The 13,143-nt window shown below is 38.2% G+C and overlaps 2 protein-coding genes across 2 annotated transcripts; one reads left to right on the top strand and one right to left on the bottom strand.

The window, feature by feature from the left end:
• Positions 1 to 1,275: 1,275 nt before the first annotated feature.
• Positions 1,276 to 2,523, bottom strand: MOCS3 (molybdenum cofactor synthesis 3). The gene has a single exon (XM_058176699.1). The coding sequence runs from the start codon at positions 2,521 to 2,523 to the stop codon at positions 1,276 to 1,278; it is 1,248 nt and encodes a 415-aa protein (XP_058032682.1).
• On the top strand, positions 2,377 to 11,459 carry DPM1 (dolichyl-phosphate mannosyltransferase subunit 1, catalytic). Its single transcript, XM_058177294.1, has 9 exons — positions 2,377 to 2,868; positions 3,469 to 3,568; positions 4,334 to 4,367; positions 5,389 to 5,465; positions 6,161 to 6,186; positions 7,249 to 7,344; positions 7,893 to 7,961; positions 8,209 to 8,323; positions 11,335 to 11,459. Exons 1-9 carry the CDS (start codon positions 2,522 to 2,524, stop codon positions 11,437 to 11,439), a joined length of 969 nt encoding a protein of 322 aa, XP_058033277.1. The 5' UTR covers positions 2,377 to 2,521; the 3' UTR covers positions 11,440 to 11,459.
• The last annotated feature ends 1,684 nt before the right edge of the window (positions 11,460 to 13,143 follow it).

Below are 13,143 nucleotides of genomic sequence, written 5' to 3'. Positions count from 1 at the left end.
AGGGAGCGTCTCGGAGCTCCCACATAACACCTATCCTGCGCAGACTGCACTGGCTACCTGTTGTTTTCCGGGTGCGCTTCAAGGTATTGGTTACCACCTTTAAAGCGCCCATGGCTTAGGACCGGCTCTCTACGGGCCCGCCTACTGCCGGCTTCTATCTCCCATCGTCCGGTACGCTCCCACAGAGAGGGACTCCTCAGGGTGCCGCCAGCCAAACAGTGTCGACTGGCGGCCCCCAGGGGGAGGGCCTTCTCTGTGGGAGCTCCGACCCTGTGGAACGAACTTCCCTCGGACTTGACAATTACCTGACCTTAGGACCTTTCGCGAACTTAAAACTTATTTATTTCATATGGCTGGACTAGCCTGATTTTTATTTTTATTGGATGGGTTTTAAAATTGTGTTATTTTACAGGGAGTATGTTTTTAACGTTTTGGGCATTTAAATTAGTTTTTTAAGGGTTGTTTTTAAATTATTGTGTGTATTTATATTTTATCTGCCTGTTCACCGCCCTGAGTCCTTCGGGAGAAGGGCGGTATACAAATTAAAATATTATTATTATTATTATTATTATTTAAGAATCTCCCTTGAATTTAAAGACAATAGTACAATTAAATCAGCAGTATTTGGTCCTGGGAATATTGGACAATGCATTTATACAGATATATCTTTTGTATGGTTTTATTATAGCACAATATAATTACTGGTCAAGCTACAGGAGGGAAATAAAATGTAAAACAGGGTCATTCCATCCAGCCTTCTCTTTAGTATGTATTGTATTCATTTGTTCATTATTTAAGAATTTGAAGAATCAATCCACAACTTTTTTTCCCTCTTTCATATGCCTTCCTCTTTACACAGAGAGGGTTATTTTCTCTCCCACCCCAAATATGCAAGTTGCTTTGGGTGACTTATTTGAAGCAAGAATTCTAAACTTTTTCAGGCCATAGAACATAGTTTAAAATTTTTCCTGGAACTCCTTGCACCAAAATAGCAGCTGTAGTGCATTTTTTGCAGTACAAGTGCTGCCTTTTCCTCAATAGATGGCCATGGCTATATCCAAATCAACCATTTTTCCCCACTTAATCTCTTAAATTCTTGTGGAACCTAGGACTCTGAGCAATACTTTGAAAAAAGTATTTATTTAAAGAACTAAATGAGATTTTCACAGATAATCAAATGAAGATGTAAACATATTACCTCGTTATAACAATAAATCCTTTTCCAAAAACCAAGCAAAACCAATGAATTTTCATTATTACTGCTATTAAAGAACATTAATACTGAGGAAAATCTTGGTCAACTTTGTCAGCCCATGCCATGAGTCCTCCTTTGATATCCTTAACTGAAATTAATCCTAGTTCATCATAAAGCAGTTCCTGCAATATTCTCACAGCTTTCTGGGAGTCATTTCCTAATTTACAGACAACATAAACAGGAAAAGCCACAGTGCCATCAGTCCTCTGCTTTTCTTCCTGTATCTTTTGGTTCAAAGACTTCAAACATGCTTCATCTTTTCTTTCTAGTTTATTTAAAGACACCTGGAGGGATCTGGGCAAGCGACAGATCTCCACTTCGACCTCGGGCCGTACATCCACCAGTACATGAGCAACCTGGTTGTCTAGAATCTTCTTGTATTCCTCTACAGAAATCCTCTCTTCGCTGGACAATAAGTCCAACGTCCGGCACTTATCGGTTGCCGAAGACCCACAGAAAGTTTCATAATCCTGCAGCGTCGTCAGAGACGGCCGGTCCCCACACACAGCACACTTGGGATCCCTGGGCCTGAGCTTGATGTGGCGAAAGCGCCCTTCAAGGGCATCGAAGAGCAGCATCGACCGACTGAAGGAGGTTCCCATCCCCGAGGCGATCTTCAGCACCTCCAAGGCCTGGAGGGAGCCGAGGATGCCGGGCACCACCCCCAAGACCCCACCGTCGGCGCAGTTGGTGACCGTCTCAGGAGGAGGGGGCTTGGGGAAGAGGCACCGATAGCAGGGGCCCCCCTGGAAGTTGTACACAGCCAACTGGCCCTCCAAGCGCAAGGCGCTGGCGGACACCAAGGGCTTGCCAGCCAGCACGCAGGCGTCGTTGACCAGATAGCGGGTGGGCACGTTGTCGGAGCAGTCGGCCACTATGTCGTAAGCCCGGATGAGATCCAAGGCGGTGGCGGGGCTGAGCGCCACCTCGTAAGGCTCGTACCGCCCGGCGGAATTCAGCTCTTTCAGGGCGGCGGCCGCCGAGTGGGCTTTGGAGCGGCCCAGGCGGCTCTCCCGGTGCAGCACCTGCCTGTGCAGGTTGTTCAGCTCCACCACGTCGTGGTCCACCAGCCCCAGGCGCCCCACGCCCGCAGCGGCCAGGTACTGCGCCAGCGGGCAGCCCAGCCCTCCGCAGCCCACCACCAGCACCCCGCAGGAGGAAAGCCGCAGCTGCCCCCGCACGCCCAGCTCCGGCAGCACCAACTGCCGCGAGTAGCGCTGGATATCCAGCCGGCTCAACCCGGCCCGGAGAGCGGAAGGCTCCGGCATGTCGCCTCCGTCATCCGCCGAGTGGGGAAGCCGAGCGGCCTTCTCGGCTTCCATCGCCGTAGCTTTCTTCCTCTCTGCCGGCGAGCGCGGCCGAGAGACGCTCCGCTCCTTCCGCTTCCGACTCCGAGAGAACCCGCCGTGGACACGCCCCCTCTTCCCCACGCCCCCCTCTTCCCCGCCCACTGGGCTGGCGGTGACGCGCAGGCGCGGTGGGCGGGTTGAGCCGAGCGCGCGCTCCGTCATGGCGACCGCGGCCCGCAAGTACTCGGTGCTGCTGCCCACCTACAACGAGCGCGAGAACCTTCCCCTGGTGGTCTGGCTGCTGGTGAAGAGCTTCGAGGAGAGGTGACTAGCAGCGGCCTGGGGAGAGGGGTAGCCTTTGCTAAGGGTTTCCCAAGCTCCTCGATTGATATTTCCCGGCGGTTTTCCTAACTCTTGGGCTGGATCGATTTACTTCAACTCTCCCTCCGTTTCTCTGCGGAAGGCCTTTGTGTCTGACCTCAGGTCTTCCAGGGAGCTGTTGGTTTGGGGGAGTGGGTGGGGGGCTTGGAGGCGTGGGCCTTGAATCCAAGCCCAGTACTGTTGTCATTACACTATTGCCAAAAAAAAATCGTATTAAACAATGTTACAGAGTAGAGTAGGAGATGGAATGGAATGGAATGGGAATGGGAATGAGAATGGAATTCTTTATTGGCCAAGTGTGATTGGACACACAAGGACTTTGTCTTTGGTGTATATCCTCTCAGTGTACATAAGGAGAATATAACTCATTCATTGAGAATAACAAGATATAACACCAATAAATGTGACTTTTACAAACAAATGTAATAGGATTAATGACTACGCTTGCATTTAATGGGAAACCATCGAGGATTCTTCTCCCTTTCCACTTTTAGAAATCAGCTCCGTTTTGGACCTGACTTTACAAAATAATTCTTTTTTCAGTGGGAATGAGTTCGAAATTGTAATTATAGATGATGGAAGCCCAGATGGGACACAGGAAGTTGCTGACCAGTTAATAAAGATTTATGGATCAGACAAAATTGTAAGTTATTTTTTTTCCGTCTTAGCTGCCATACTATTATTATCAAAAGTGTTTCAAATTGGTAGCGTAGAGAGAAATGGAATTCACTTTGAAATCATTTAGCTAATTGAAAATAGCTTGTCATCCCTCACCTCCAATTTTCTGATAAAACAACAACACCACCCCTGATAGGCAATGGGTTTGCTTAACTAGTGTGCTGTTCACTTAATGACCATTATATTCACTTAATAACCACTGTGTTCACTGCCACAAAAATGTTGTAAAATCAGATCAGTCACAGGATAACCTGCTTAATGACCAGGACTACTTAATGATTGTAATTCCAACTCAATTATGGTCATAAATTGAAGACTACCTATTGATTCTATATGTCATGGTTATTATTGGGACACTCTTGTTTAGAATAGGTACTTCACTTGCAGGAACTGGGAGGGGAAGACAACTAGTCCTAAATATAAGTCCACCTATATTTAAATACAGAGAGATGATTATTATAAGGTTAAGGTAAAAGTATTTCTTATACATTCTAACTTCGGAATCATATAAAATATGTGAGGAAATACTTAAGTTTAGTCTAGGTAAATTATAGCAATGTGGAGAAAATACAGACTAAAATCCATTTATGCAATGTCAAAATTTTACCTTATGAGTATAGTTGTTCTGTTTGAGGAAGAGCAAAAGAGCAATAATGAAATTTTATTGGAAATACATGATCATTAGTCAGAGCTTAGTATGATCTTTTGTGTGTGTACTTATACTTTACAGCTGTTGAGACCCAGAGCAAAGAAACTTGGATTGGGTAAGTAGTCAGTAATGAGATGATTAACAATATTGTATCAATTTATTGAGACACTTAACTTTCAGTTGACTATATTTTTATTTTTCAAAAATGAATTTAAATCAGAATCTAATTTTGCTTCTAATTGCATGCATTGCTTTTTGAGGACCAGAAAAGCAGACAGTATACACAATCATTTGGCAGTGTACAAAATTAGTTTTGTTGCTACTCAGAATTAATGATTGTGTCATGTAAGAAATGAACAGTCACAAGAAAAGTAAAGGTAAAGGTTCCCCTCGCACATACGTGCTAGTCGTTGCCGACTCTAGGGGGCAGTGCTCATCTCCGTTTCAAAGCCGAAGAGCCAGTGCTGTCCGAAGACGTCTCCGTGGTGATGTGGCCGGCATGACTCAACGCCAAAGGTGCATGGAACCCTATTACCTTCCCACCAAAGGTGGTCCCTATTTTTTCTACTTGCATTTTTACGTGCTTTCAAACTGCTAGGTTGGAAGAAGCTGGGATAAATAACGGGAGCTCACCCCGTTACATGGCAGCACTAGGGATTTGAACCGCCGAGCTGCCGATTAATTTTGTAGATATATAAACAGAAGATAGACATAATGGAATTCTTACATAGTGGAATATTTTTAAAATATTTTTATTGAGTTCATAGCTCTCCACCCCCTTCTATATGAGCTGGCTGGCTTACAACAAAAATAAAGACAGAATGTTTCATTTAAAAAAGTCTATACACAAAAACAAAATAAGAGGTCTACCATTTGTTGTAACTGGACTAGACTTGGAACTGTATGAATCTCTGATTGGAGGATGTTCCAGACGGCAGATGCTCAAGATAGAAAAGGCCCCTACCAAGCTGTTTAATCAATGGGACCCAGGTCTTTTCAGATTGTATGGGATAGGAAGAAACTATCATATTTGATACATAGAGATGAGATCATTTGACAATGTCAGAAACATTTTTATTCATGTACATGATTGTTAAAGGAGAGGGGAATCATGGCTTTTATATTGTTTACATCAGGAACTGCTTACATTCATGGAATGAAACATGCCACAGGAAACTTCATTGTTATTATGGATGCTGATCTCTCACACCATGTAAGTTTGCTCTTCTCTGTTTTTTCTTCTTAAACATTTTCTTTATTTCATTTGCCTTGATTATCTACCCTTCTGTATTTTGAAGTGCTTTAAAGATTGGCTCTTTCCTCAAGCCTTTGGAAAGGACAACTGATGGCTCTTTCTTCCTTTTTGTTCCCCTATGGGTTTATTTTTTTATTTTTATTTGTTTTTAAATGTTTTAGAATTATAAACTATCCAGAATCTCTGGGAATTAGATGGCATATAAATTTAATAAATTATTATTATGCATGGGTAATCTACAGTTAGAGTCACCATCTAAGATAGGTGGAAACTTAAAATTCAAGTCCGAACCAAGGACCCAAGAATTATTAAAGTGGCATCTAAGAATATAGGGAGGTCCAAGCAGTTGTTTTTGTTTTCAAAATTAGGGAGTTTAGGCCTAGAAAATTTAGTATTTCCAGATATCAAGGAAGTTGTTTAGGTATTACTTTGAGGACTCCAATCATAATTAATAAGGGATTTCTTGTTCCATAGGTGTTCAACTACAATCTGCAAATCCCAGTATTTTCTATTTTTTTATTGTTTTCCTCAATTGTAGCATTTATTATGTATTAGCAGTTGTTATTACATTCTAAAAAATACATTTATTTTATTAATTATTTTTGTTTTTATTGCTTTTCCTCATACCTTTTCTTTTTTTTTCCTCCTTGCAGCCCAAATTCATTCCAGAGTTTATCAAGTGAGTAACATTTTTAATATTTAAAGACAGGCCTTATAGTTTATTACCTCTTTGTGGTGTTTATTTTCAGTAGGGATGGACAATAAGATTGAATACCAGAGGAAATATACACTATGCTGTTACAAAACTGCACTGTAGAAGATAATGCAGTTGTGTTGCATAGCTTTTCAACATAATATGAGGTATTACTCCCCATTCAGAGATTTTGGCTGAACTCTTTCATGAGAGAGTTTTGGGAATTTATTTCAAAAATGTAAGGAAGATTCACAGACACTTTGGACCAGTTGAAATACTAGGAATTTTGAAAATACGTTGTTTCTTCTATTTCTTATTCGTTGTTATAGTTTACTATGTTCATGTCACTTTAATGTGTTATATAATTGATGAGGTTCTTGTAAAATGATTCACATGTAAGCTACGTGTGCGTAATTGCTTCTCTCCTCACCTACTGCATATCTTTTGTCAAATCGTACATCAATTTAACTATGCCATACATCTGATGAAGTGAATTACAGTTCATCAAAACTTTGGCCTTTCAATAAAATGGTTCATCAGAAAAGGGTGCTGCCATTCCTTTGGATTTTTGGCTACCACAGGACACCACAGCTGATGAAATAGTCAGAGGAAAAATGTGTGAATGTGTAATATCTCAATCTACACACTATTGTAATCTCTTAATTATGGAGTATGAGGTGGCATGCCATACCTGAGCTAGTCTGATAAATAGGGTCATAATAAAAATAACATTATTTACAAACATAATTCCCTAATATTCTGTGTATTTGCTTGTAGATTTCTGCTATTTATTTACTTTGTGCTCATTTACATTGCTTATCAAATATCTGGATTGCTCAAAGTGTGTCATAGTTTTATTCTCTAGCTCTAACCATACTTTGAAGATGAAAAAGTAATTTTTAGTTTGTTTTATTTTTGTATTGCACATTAACCATTTTAGTATCATTGGTGTATTTATCTGTTTCTAGATTACTACTATACTAAATATGTGAGTTTGTAATTCAGGAAAAAAAAATTCTTTTCTCTGTCCAATTATTATTTCTGTAGAAAACAGAAAGAAGGAAATTTTGATATTGTCTCTGGGACTCGATATAAAGGAAATGGAGGTGTGCATGGATGGGATCTAAAACGAAAATTGATCAGGTCAGTGTCTCATCTATAGCCCTGTACCACTAGCAAAAAGCACCTCATGAAACCATTTTCTTTCTCTGAATAGTTTCTGAGAGAGTTGCCAGACTCAGATTCTAAAAAGTTTTCTTTTAATTCTGAGAACACTGAAGAAAAAAATCTTATTCTTATTTCTATCCAGCCCAGCAACACATCTTATGTATCTTTTAATCTGATTTTATTTCATAAACATATTCTCCACATGAGATACTCTGAAACCACATTCTTAAAACATTCTTGAAAACTCAGCTCAATATTATATCCAGATTGGAGACATCTTGTCTCAAAATACTAACATACTAATTGCAGGGAATAATGATAGGAGACATTTATGTCTCCATCTCTTTTGGAAGAAACAAAACATTGAACTAGCATTGGGCCTTATATTTCAGGGATCCCGCATAGTTGTGCTTAAAAATATTTTGTTAATGTAAATTATCACTGTTACACTCTGATCCTTTAATGAAATATCTTTAAAACATGGATTAATTGTTTGTTTTAAAATTCTGATTTGCATATTGCAGCCGAGGTGCCAACTTTTTAACTCAAGTTCTATTACGGCCAGGCGCATCAGACTTAACAGGAAGCTTCAGGTAAGCCGGTTTCCAAATGGCACATAACAATTCATGGTGAGAAAATGCTTCAGGATAATGGCCAGTCTGAGATTGATAAAGAGATCTACTGAACTTGTAAAACTGTTAGATAACATCTGGGAGGCATCTGCGTATAGGTTACTGCTATTATTTATTCTTTTTTTACTACTTAGTTATTACTTGAAAATGTGTGTACCTGTAACTGAGCTGTTGTAAACATTTTCATTTTATGTGCACTAAATTTCAGATTATATAGAAAAGATGTTCTACAAAAACTGATGGAGAAATGTGTTTCAAAAGGATATGTTTTCCAAATGGAAATGATTGTCCGGGCCAGACAATTGGGTTATTCTATTGGAGAGGTATGGTAAAAATCTAAAGCATAAAGAACATACTACATTTTCATTTTTGTGCTCAAAGTTTACCTTCTGGCTATTAGAGTGAATTGATTGACAAGTAAAAACACTTGAGGATTCAGAAAAGATCACGTAGCATGAGTAGCTTACATTAAAATCTTAATTACTGATTTACCCAGTAGTTTAAACACAACTGCTAATTGGCCATAGCATCACAAAATTAATCAGATGATGAATCTGACTGTCAATGACAAATATGAGCAAATAAGAAATGCTGTTACAATGTGAACATTTCTTCTATCATTTAAAGATGTAGAGGATGAGAAAGGTATCCACTTAAATTCAAAGAAACTTAATAGCAATAGCACTTAGACTTATATACTGTATTTTTTGGAGTATAAGACACACCAGAGTATAAGACACACCTTAGTTTTTGGGGAGGAAAATAAGAAAAAAGCTGATTGAAGGGTGGATTGGCCTCCCGGAATACCCCCAATCAGCTGTTCCCAGAGGTGAATTTTAGCAACAGGTTCCTTGGTTGTGTGCCTTGCTTTTTTTGCTTTTTTCCCCCCCTGCCTCTGAAACTTAGTTTCAGAAAATCTTATTTCTGCCTCTGAAAGCCTCCAAAACAGAACTTCAGAAAAAAAGCCTCTGAAGCTCTGTTTGGGAGCGTCTTTTCTGAAGCTATTTGGGGGCTTTTTTCTGAAGCTCCGTTTGGGGCTTTTTTTCTAAGCTCTGTGAAGCTCCATTTGGGGCTTTTTTTCTGAAGCTCCGTTTCTGATGCTTTTTTCAGCCTCTGAAACCTCCATTTGAGAAGCTGGGCGAGGCTACATTTGGAGTATAAGACGCACCCAGAATTTCACCCTCTTTGGAGGGTACCGCTTCAGAGTGCTTTACAGCCCTCTCTAACTGGTTTACAGAGTCAGCATATTGCCCCCAACAATCTGGGTCCTCATTTTACCCACCTCGGAAAGATGGAAGGCTGAGTCCACCTTACGCCTGATGAGATTTGAACTCCCAAATTGCAGGCAGCCGGCAGTCAGCAGAAGTATCCTGCAGTACTGCACTCTCACCAGTGAGCCACCATGGCTCATGCCACCTTTCCAGCCATCGCTTCTACAATTAGTTGTAATACATCCTCCCTAATATTCCAGCATCAGGTTAAATGTGGTCTGATGGCTTCATTACTAGTCACAGTGAAGGTGAAAGTTATTTATGTCTTTGTTATGGTAAATCAAAAGTAGCATAATTTCTAAGGGCCCATATTTTAATTATCAAGGGCCTAGTATTGTGCCTAATAAATCTTTGTCTAATTTAACAAATTTCATACAAGTTTCAGATCACAAAAGAAGTGGGTACTGAATTTTTATTTATTAAAAATTCTTACATCATTTTTGTATTTGTTAGATTCTGCAATGTAGAGTGAAAAAACAAATAATAAAACTTACTTTTTAAAACAGCCAGATTTTTTTCCAGTTTGGGAAAGGGTAAAAAATTGTTCTGAGATGAAGTTCTTGGTTCTTTGATTTGCCCCATAACTAGCAGTGAAACACAGTTCCTTATTTACTTCTGCCCAACTGGCTGAAGTCCATCAAGATGTTTAGTATCTTGGGACTTCATCTACATATTTTAGATTATTTTGCTAGTTGTAGATTATTTTAAATTAGCAATGTCTAGGTATCGTATTTAGTGTAAAAAATTTATATCTTTCATTTCAATTTGAGATATGCCCCTGGGATTCTTGAATCTTTTAGCCATGTTTGTTCATGAATTTATGTCAATGTCTGCTGTGTGTCAACAAGATTTACAAAGCAGTCGTCATCAGAATTTCCACTGCCAAAAAGAAATATGCATAGAAATACAATACACGTTTGGCAGAAAAATTTGGGTGTAGGAATTTTTTCTCCGTTTCTGTTTGCCAGTTGATTTCTAGTGGAGTATACTTACTGAAAATTCCTAATAGGATTTTCCTGTGAATTCCAAAGGCTGAATTTGGGCTTTGCAGAATTTTAATATATTCTACACTGAATATTCAGTGTAGAATATGTTAAAATTCTGCAAAGCTATACTGAAAATAAGCTGTAGTTTAAAATATTACAAAAACAGTGTTGTCTATATTTAATGAACAGTTAGTGAATTGAAACCATGTGTAATTTCACAAAAGCATTACTTCAGATATTTGCTATAAAAAGAAAGCAATGCAAGTCAGTATCTCTTGAGAGTAAGAATGTTTTACAGTTCCTTTTGGCCCTTTGAGACATTATACGACCTTGTTCTGCAAAAATCAGAAAAAGTAATTTCCACAAGGTTATATGAATTTACCACTAACTTGGGAATCTATACTTAGATACACTAGCCGCCATAACACTAAACACATCTTTGTTCTCTTATACACATGGATATTGTATTCAGTAAGATATATATTGGGTACCTTTGAAAAGTGCAAAGTTGTTATTCTGTATTGTAGCCACAGTAATGGATTTCATTTTAACATAAGAAAGAGGCATTTCATTTCAACATTAGGAAGATACAGATACTTTAGTAGATGTAAAGTGAACCTGGTTATTTTGTCTAATTTATTTAAAAGATTAGAATTATATCACATCATAAAGCAACACTAAAACAAGCAGTACAGATTATAGTGAAACAACTATCAAAATTAAATGATTTGCAACTTGAGTAAACAAAGAGTTGTTGGCAGTGTTTGAAAGATCATAATAATTAATAATTGGAGAGAGAGAAAGACAGTCCCAAATATGGTGTTTCTTTTTAGACCTCTAGTGCATGCCAACTTCATATTCAGGCTCTGGGTAGCCTGTTTTGCAACAATGATTTTGTAAGAAATGTTCTCTGAGCATATTTGATAAATGTGAGAAAGCTACCCTTCATACTCTGCTTCAAAACATAGTCCGTTACATGTTGGTAGATAAACACTGAATCTTGAGGTGAAGTGTTCCTGTTTATCTTTTTATTGGTTGTTATAACTGAAACGATTTCATTATTTTTTCATTTAATAGGTTCCTATATCATTTGTGGATCGAGTCTACGGAGAATCCAAGCTAGGAGGCAATGAAATAGTTTCCTTTCTGAAAGGATTGTTGACTCTATTTGCCACTACATAATAAAGAGATTCAGTACTGTGCCAATATAGTTTGACTGAATAATTTATATTGGACTGTGACAGAAATTCACTATGGCTTTAGAGAACAAAATTTCAAGGTCTCTTCCATTTGAGGTTATGACCGTGCTGAAAAAAGTTACTTATGTCACACTTACGATGTCAGAGCTGTCACGTGTTCAAAATTTGGATACTTGACAACTGGCATGTATTTACAACAGTACCAGCATCCTGGGATCACATGATCAACTTTGGGATCTGCCCAACTTGCTTCTGACAAACAATGTTAATGGGGAAGCCAGATTTGTTTAACAGCCACATGATTCACTTAAGGACCAAATTGGGAATAACTCTCTTAACTGCCTCACTTAGCAGCAGGAGTTCCAGCCCCAACTTTGGTTGTAAGTCGAGGGCTACCTGTATTTGATATCTGAGAACGTAAAAGCTAAAGTTTTAACTTCATTCACCACTTTTAATTTTAAAAAAGTGTTTGCATTTTAAATGAACTGCAGGTGATTATCTGGAAATAATATATGGATTTCTGGAAAGATACATTTACATATTGCAGGTCATGAAGCAATTAACAGGACTAGTACAATGATACCTTTCTGACTGTACATTTGCATACACTACATTAGTATATTTTAGAAAATGATATTAACACATTCCAACTGCAGACTGTTTGGGGAGAAATCAAAATTTACATTCCAATCTTTAGTTATAATTATTGTGGAATATAATTTTATGCTTAAGGCACTATTTGCAATTCAAATGAATAAATAAAATATAAATCCTATTACAAATGCCAGTTTTGGGGGAAGAGGTTTTCAGTCATTTGTTTTAATATTTTTTAAATATTCTCAATTATTCAGTAAAAATTGATTGGGGAGGGAAAGTAAAAAAAGTATCTAAATGATTGAAGTACCACATCTTTCATATGCAAAAAAGATAGAATAGTGAGATTTTTTATTTTACAAAATGAAATAGACAATCTAAACCTATAAAAAGTATGCATAGTGCAAAGAAGAAAATACCTCTCTTTGACAGAAGTTAGGATCATCAATGAAATTATGACAAGTCATGATAAAATTGTGATAAAACTTTATTCATATAATGTGATCTTTAAAAATATTTCAAATGTATGTACGTGTACGTACAGATAATTATAAAATACGTTATCTAATTGGAACCATATTTTGAGGCCGTATCTTTCTAAATGCTCATTACTGGGAGACTGTGTGTGTAATAGTTTTCATACTATTTCAAATGGTTCAGATAGTTACTCTGATAAACTATGATGTCTTGTTCAGAAAGTTTGAACTTTAAATGGTAACTTTCTCATAGAAGTAAATTATGTTCTTTAAACCTCTGCTTTTTATCTCAGGTTGAACTGTCTCCCTTTTCTATTTAGTCCAGGTTGTCTTTATGTTCTCAAATTTCCTTGTACTGTTTATGCCAGTTTTTCCCTTTTGTAAAATATAGGTAATTTATTTGATAACATTAATTCTGAATAAATCAATTATGAAAGACAGGTTTTTGTCTCCTATATCTTTGTGTGATAAACCATTATGCTTAATATTGGTGTCAAAACCAAATTCATGTCATGCACAACAGCAGTAGTGTCACCAGATGGCAGCATTTTGCTTGAAGGGCCAGATCTGGTTAATAGTTGGATGGGAATCCACTATGGAACACTAAACACTAACAC

This window comes from Ahaetulla prasina, chromosome 3 (assembly GCF_028640845.1).
Source record: "Ahaetulla prasina isolate Xishuangbanna chromosome 3, ASM2864084v1, whole genome shotgun sequence".
Taxonomy (NCBI): Eukaryota; Metazoa; Chordata; class Lepidosauria; order Squamata; family Colubridae; genus Ahaetulla; species Ahaetulla prasina.
The sequence above is the reverse complement of the archived record's forward strand: the minus strand, read 5'-3'. Positions and strand labels throughout refer to the sequence as shown.

Bases quoted from the DNA above. Each gene is read 5' to 3' on its own strand.
- MOCS3 (XM_058176699.1), bottom strand. From the start codon at position 2,523: ATGCCGGAGCCTTCCGCTCTCCGGGCCGGGTTGAGCCGGCTGGATATC.
- DPM1 (XM_058177294.1), top strand. From the start codon at position 2,522: ATGTCGCCTCCGTCATCCGCCGAGTGGGGAAGCCGAGCGGCCTTCTCG. The intron at 3,569-4,333 runs GTAAGTTATTTT...TATACTTTACAG, and splicing joins TTTATGGATCAGACAAAATT to CTGTTGAGACCCAGAGCAAA. The intron at 7,345-7,892 runs GTCAGTGTCTCA...TGCATATTGCAG, and splicing joins CTAAAACGAAAATTGATCAG to CCGAGGTGCCAACTTTTTAA.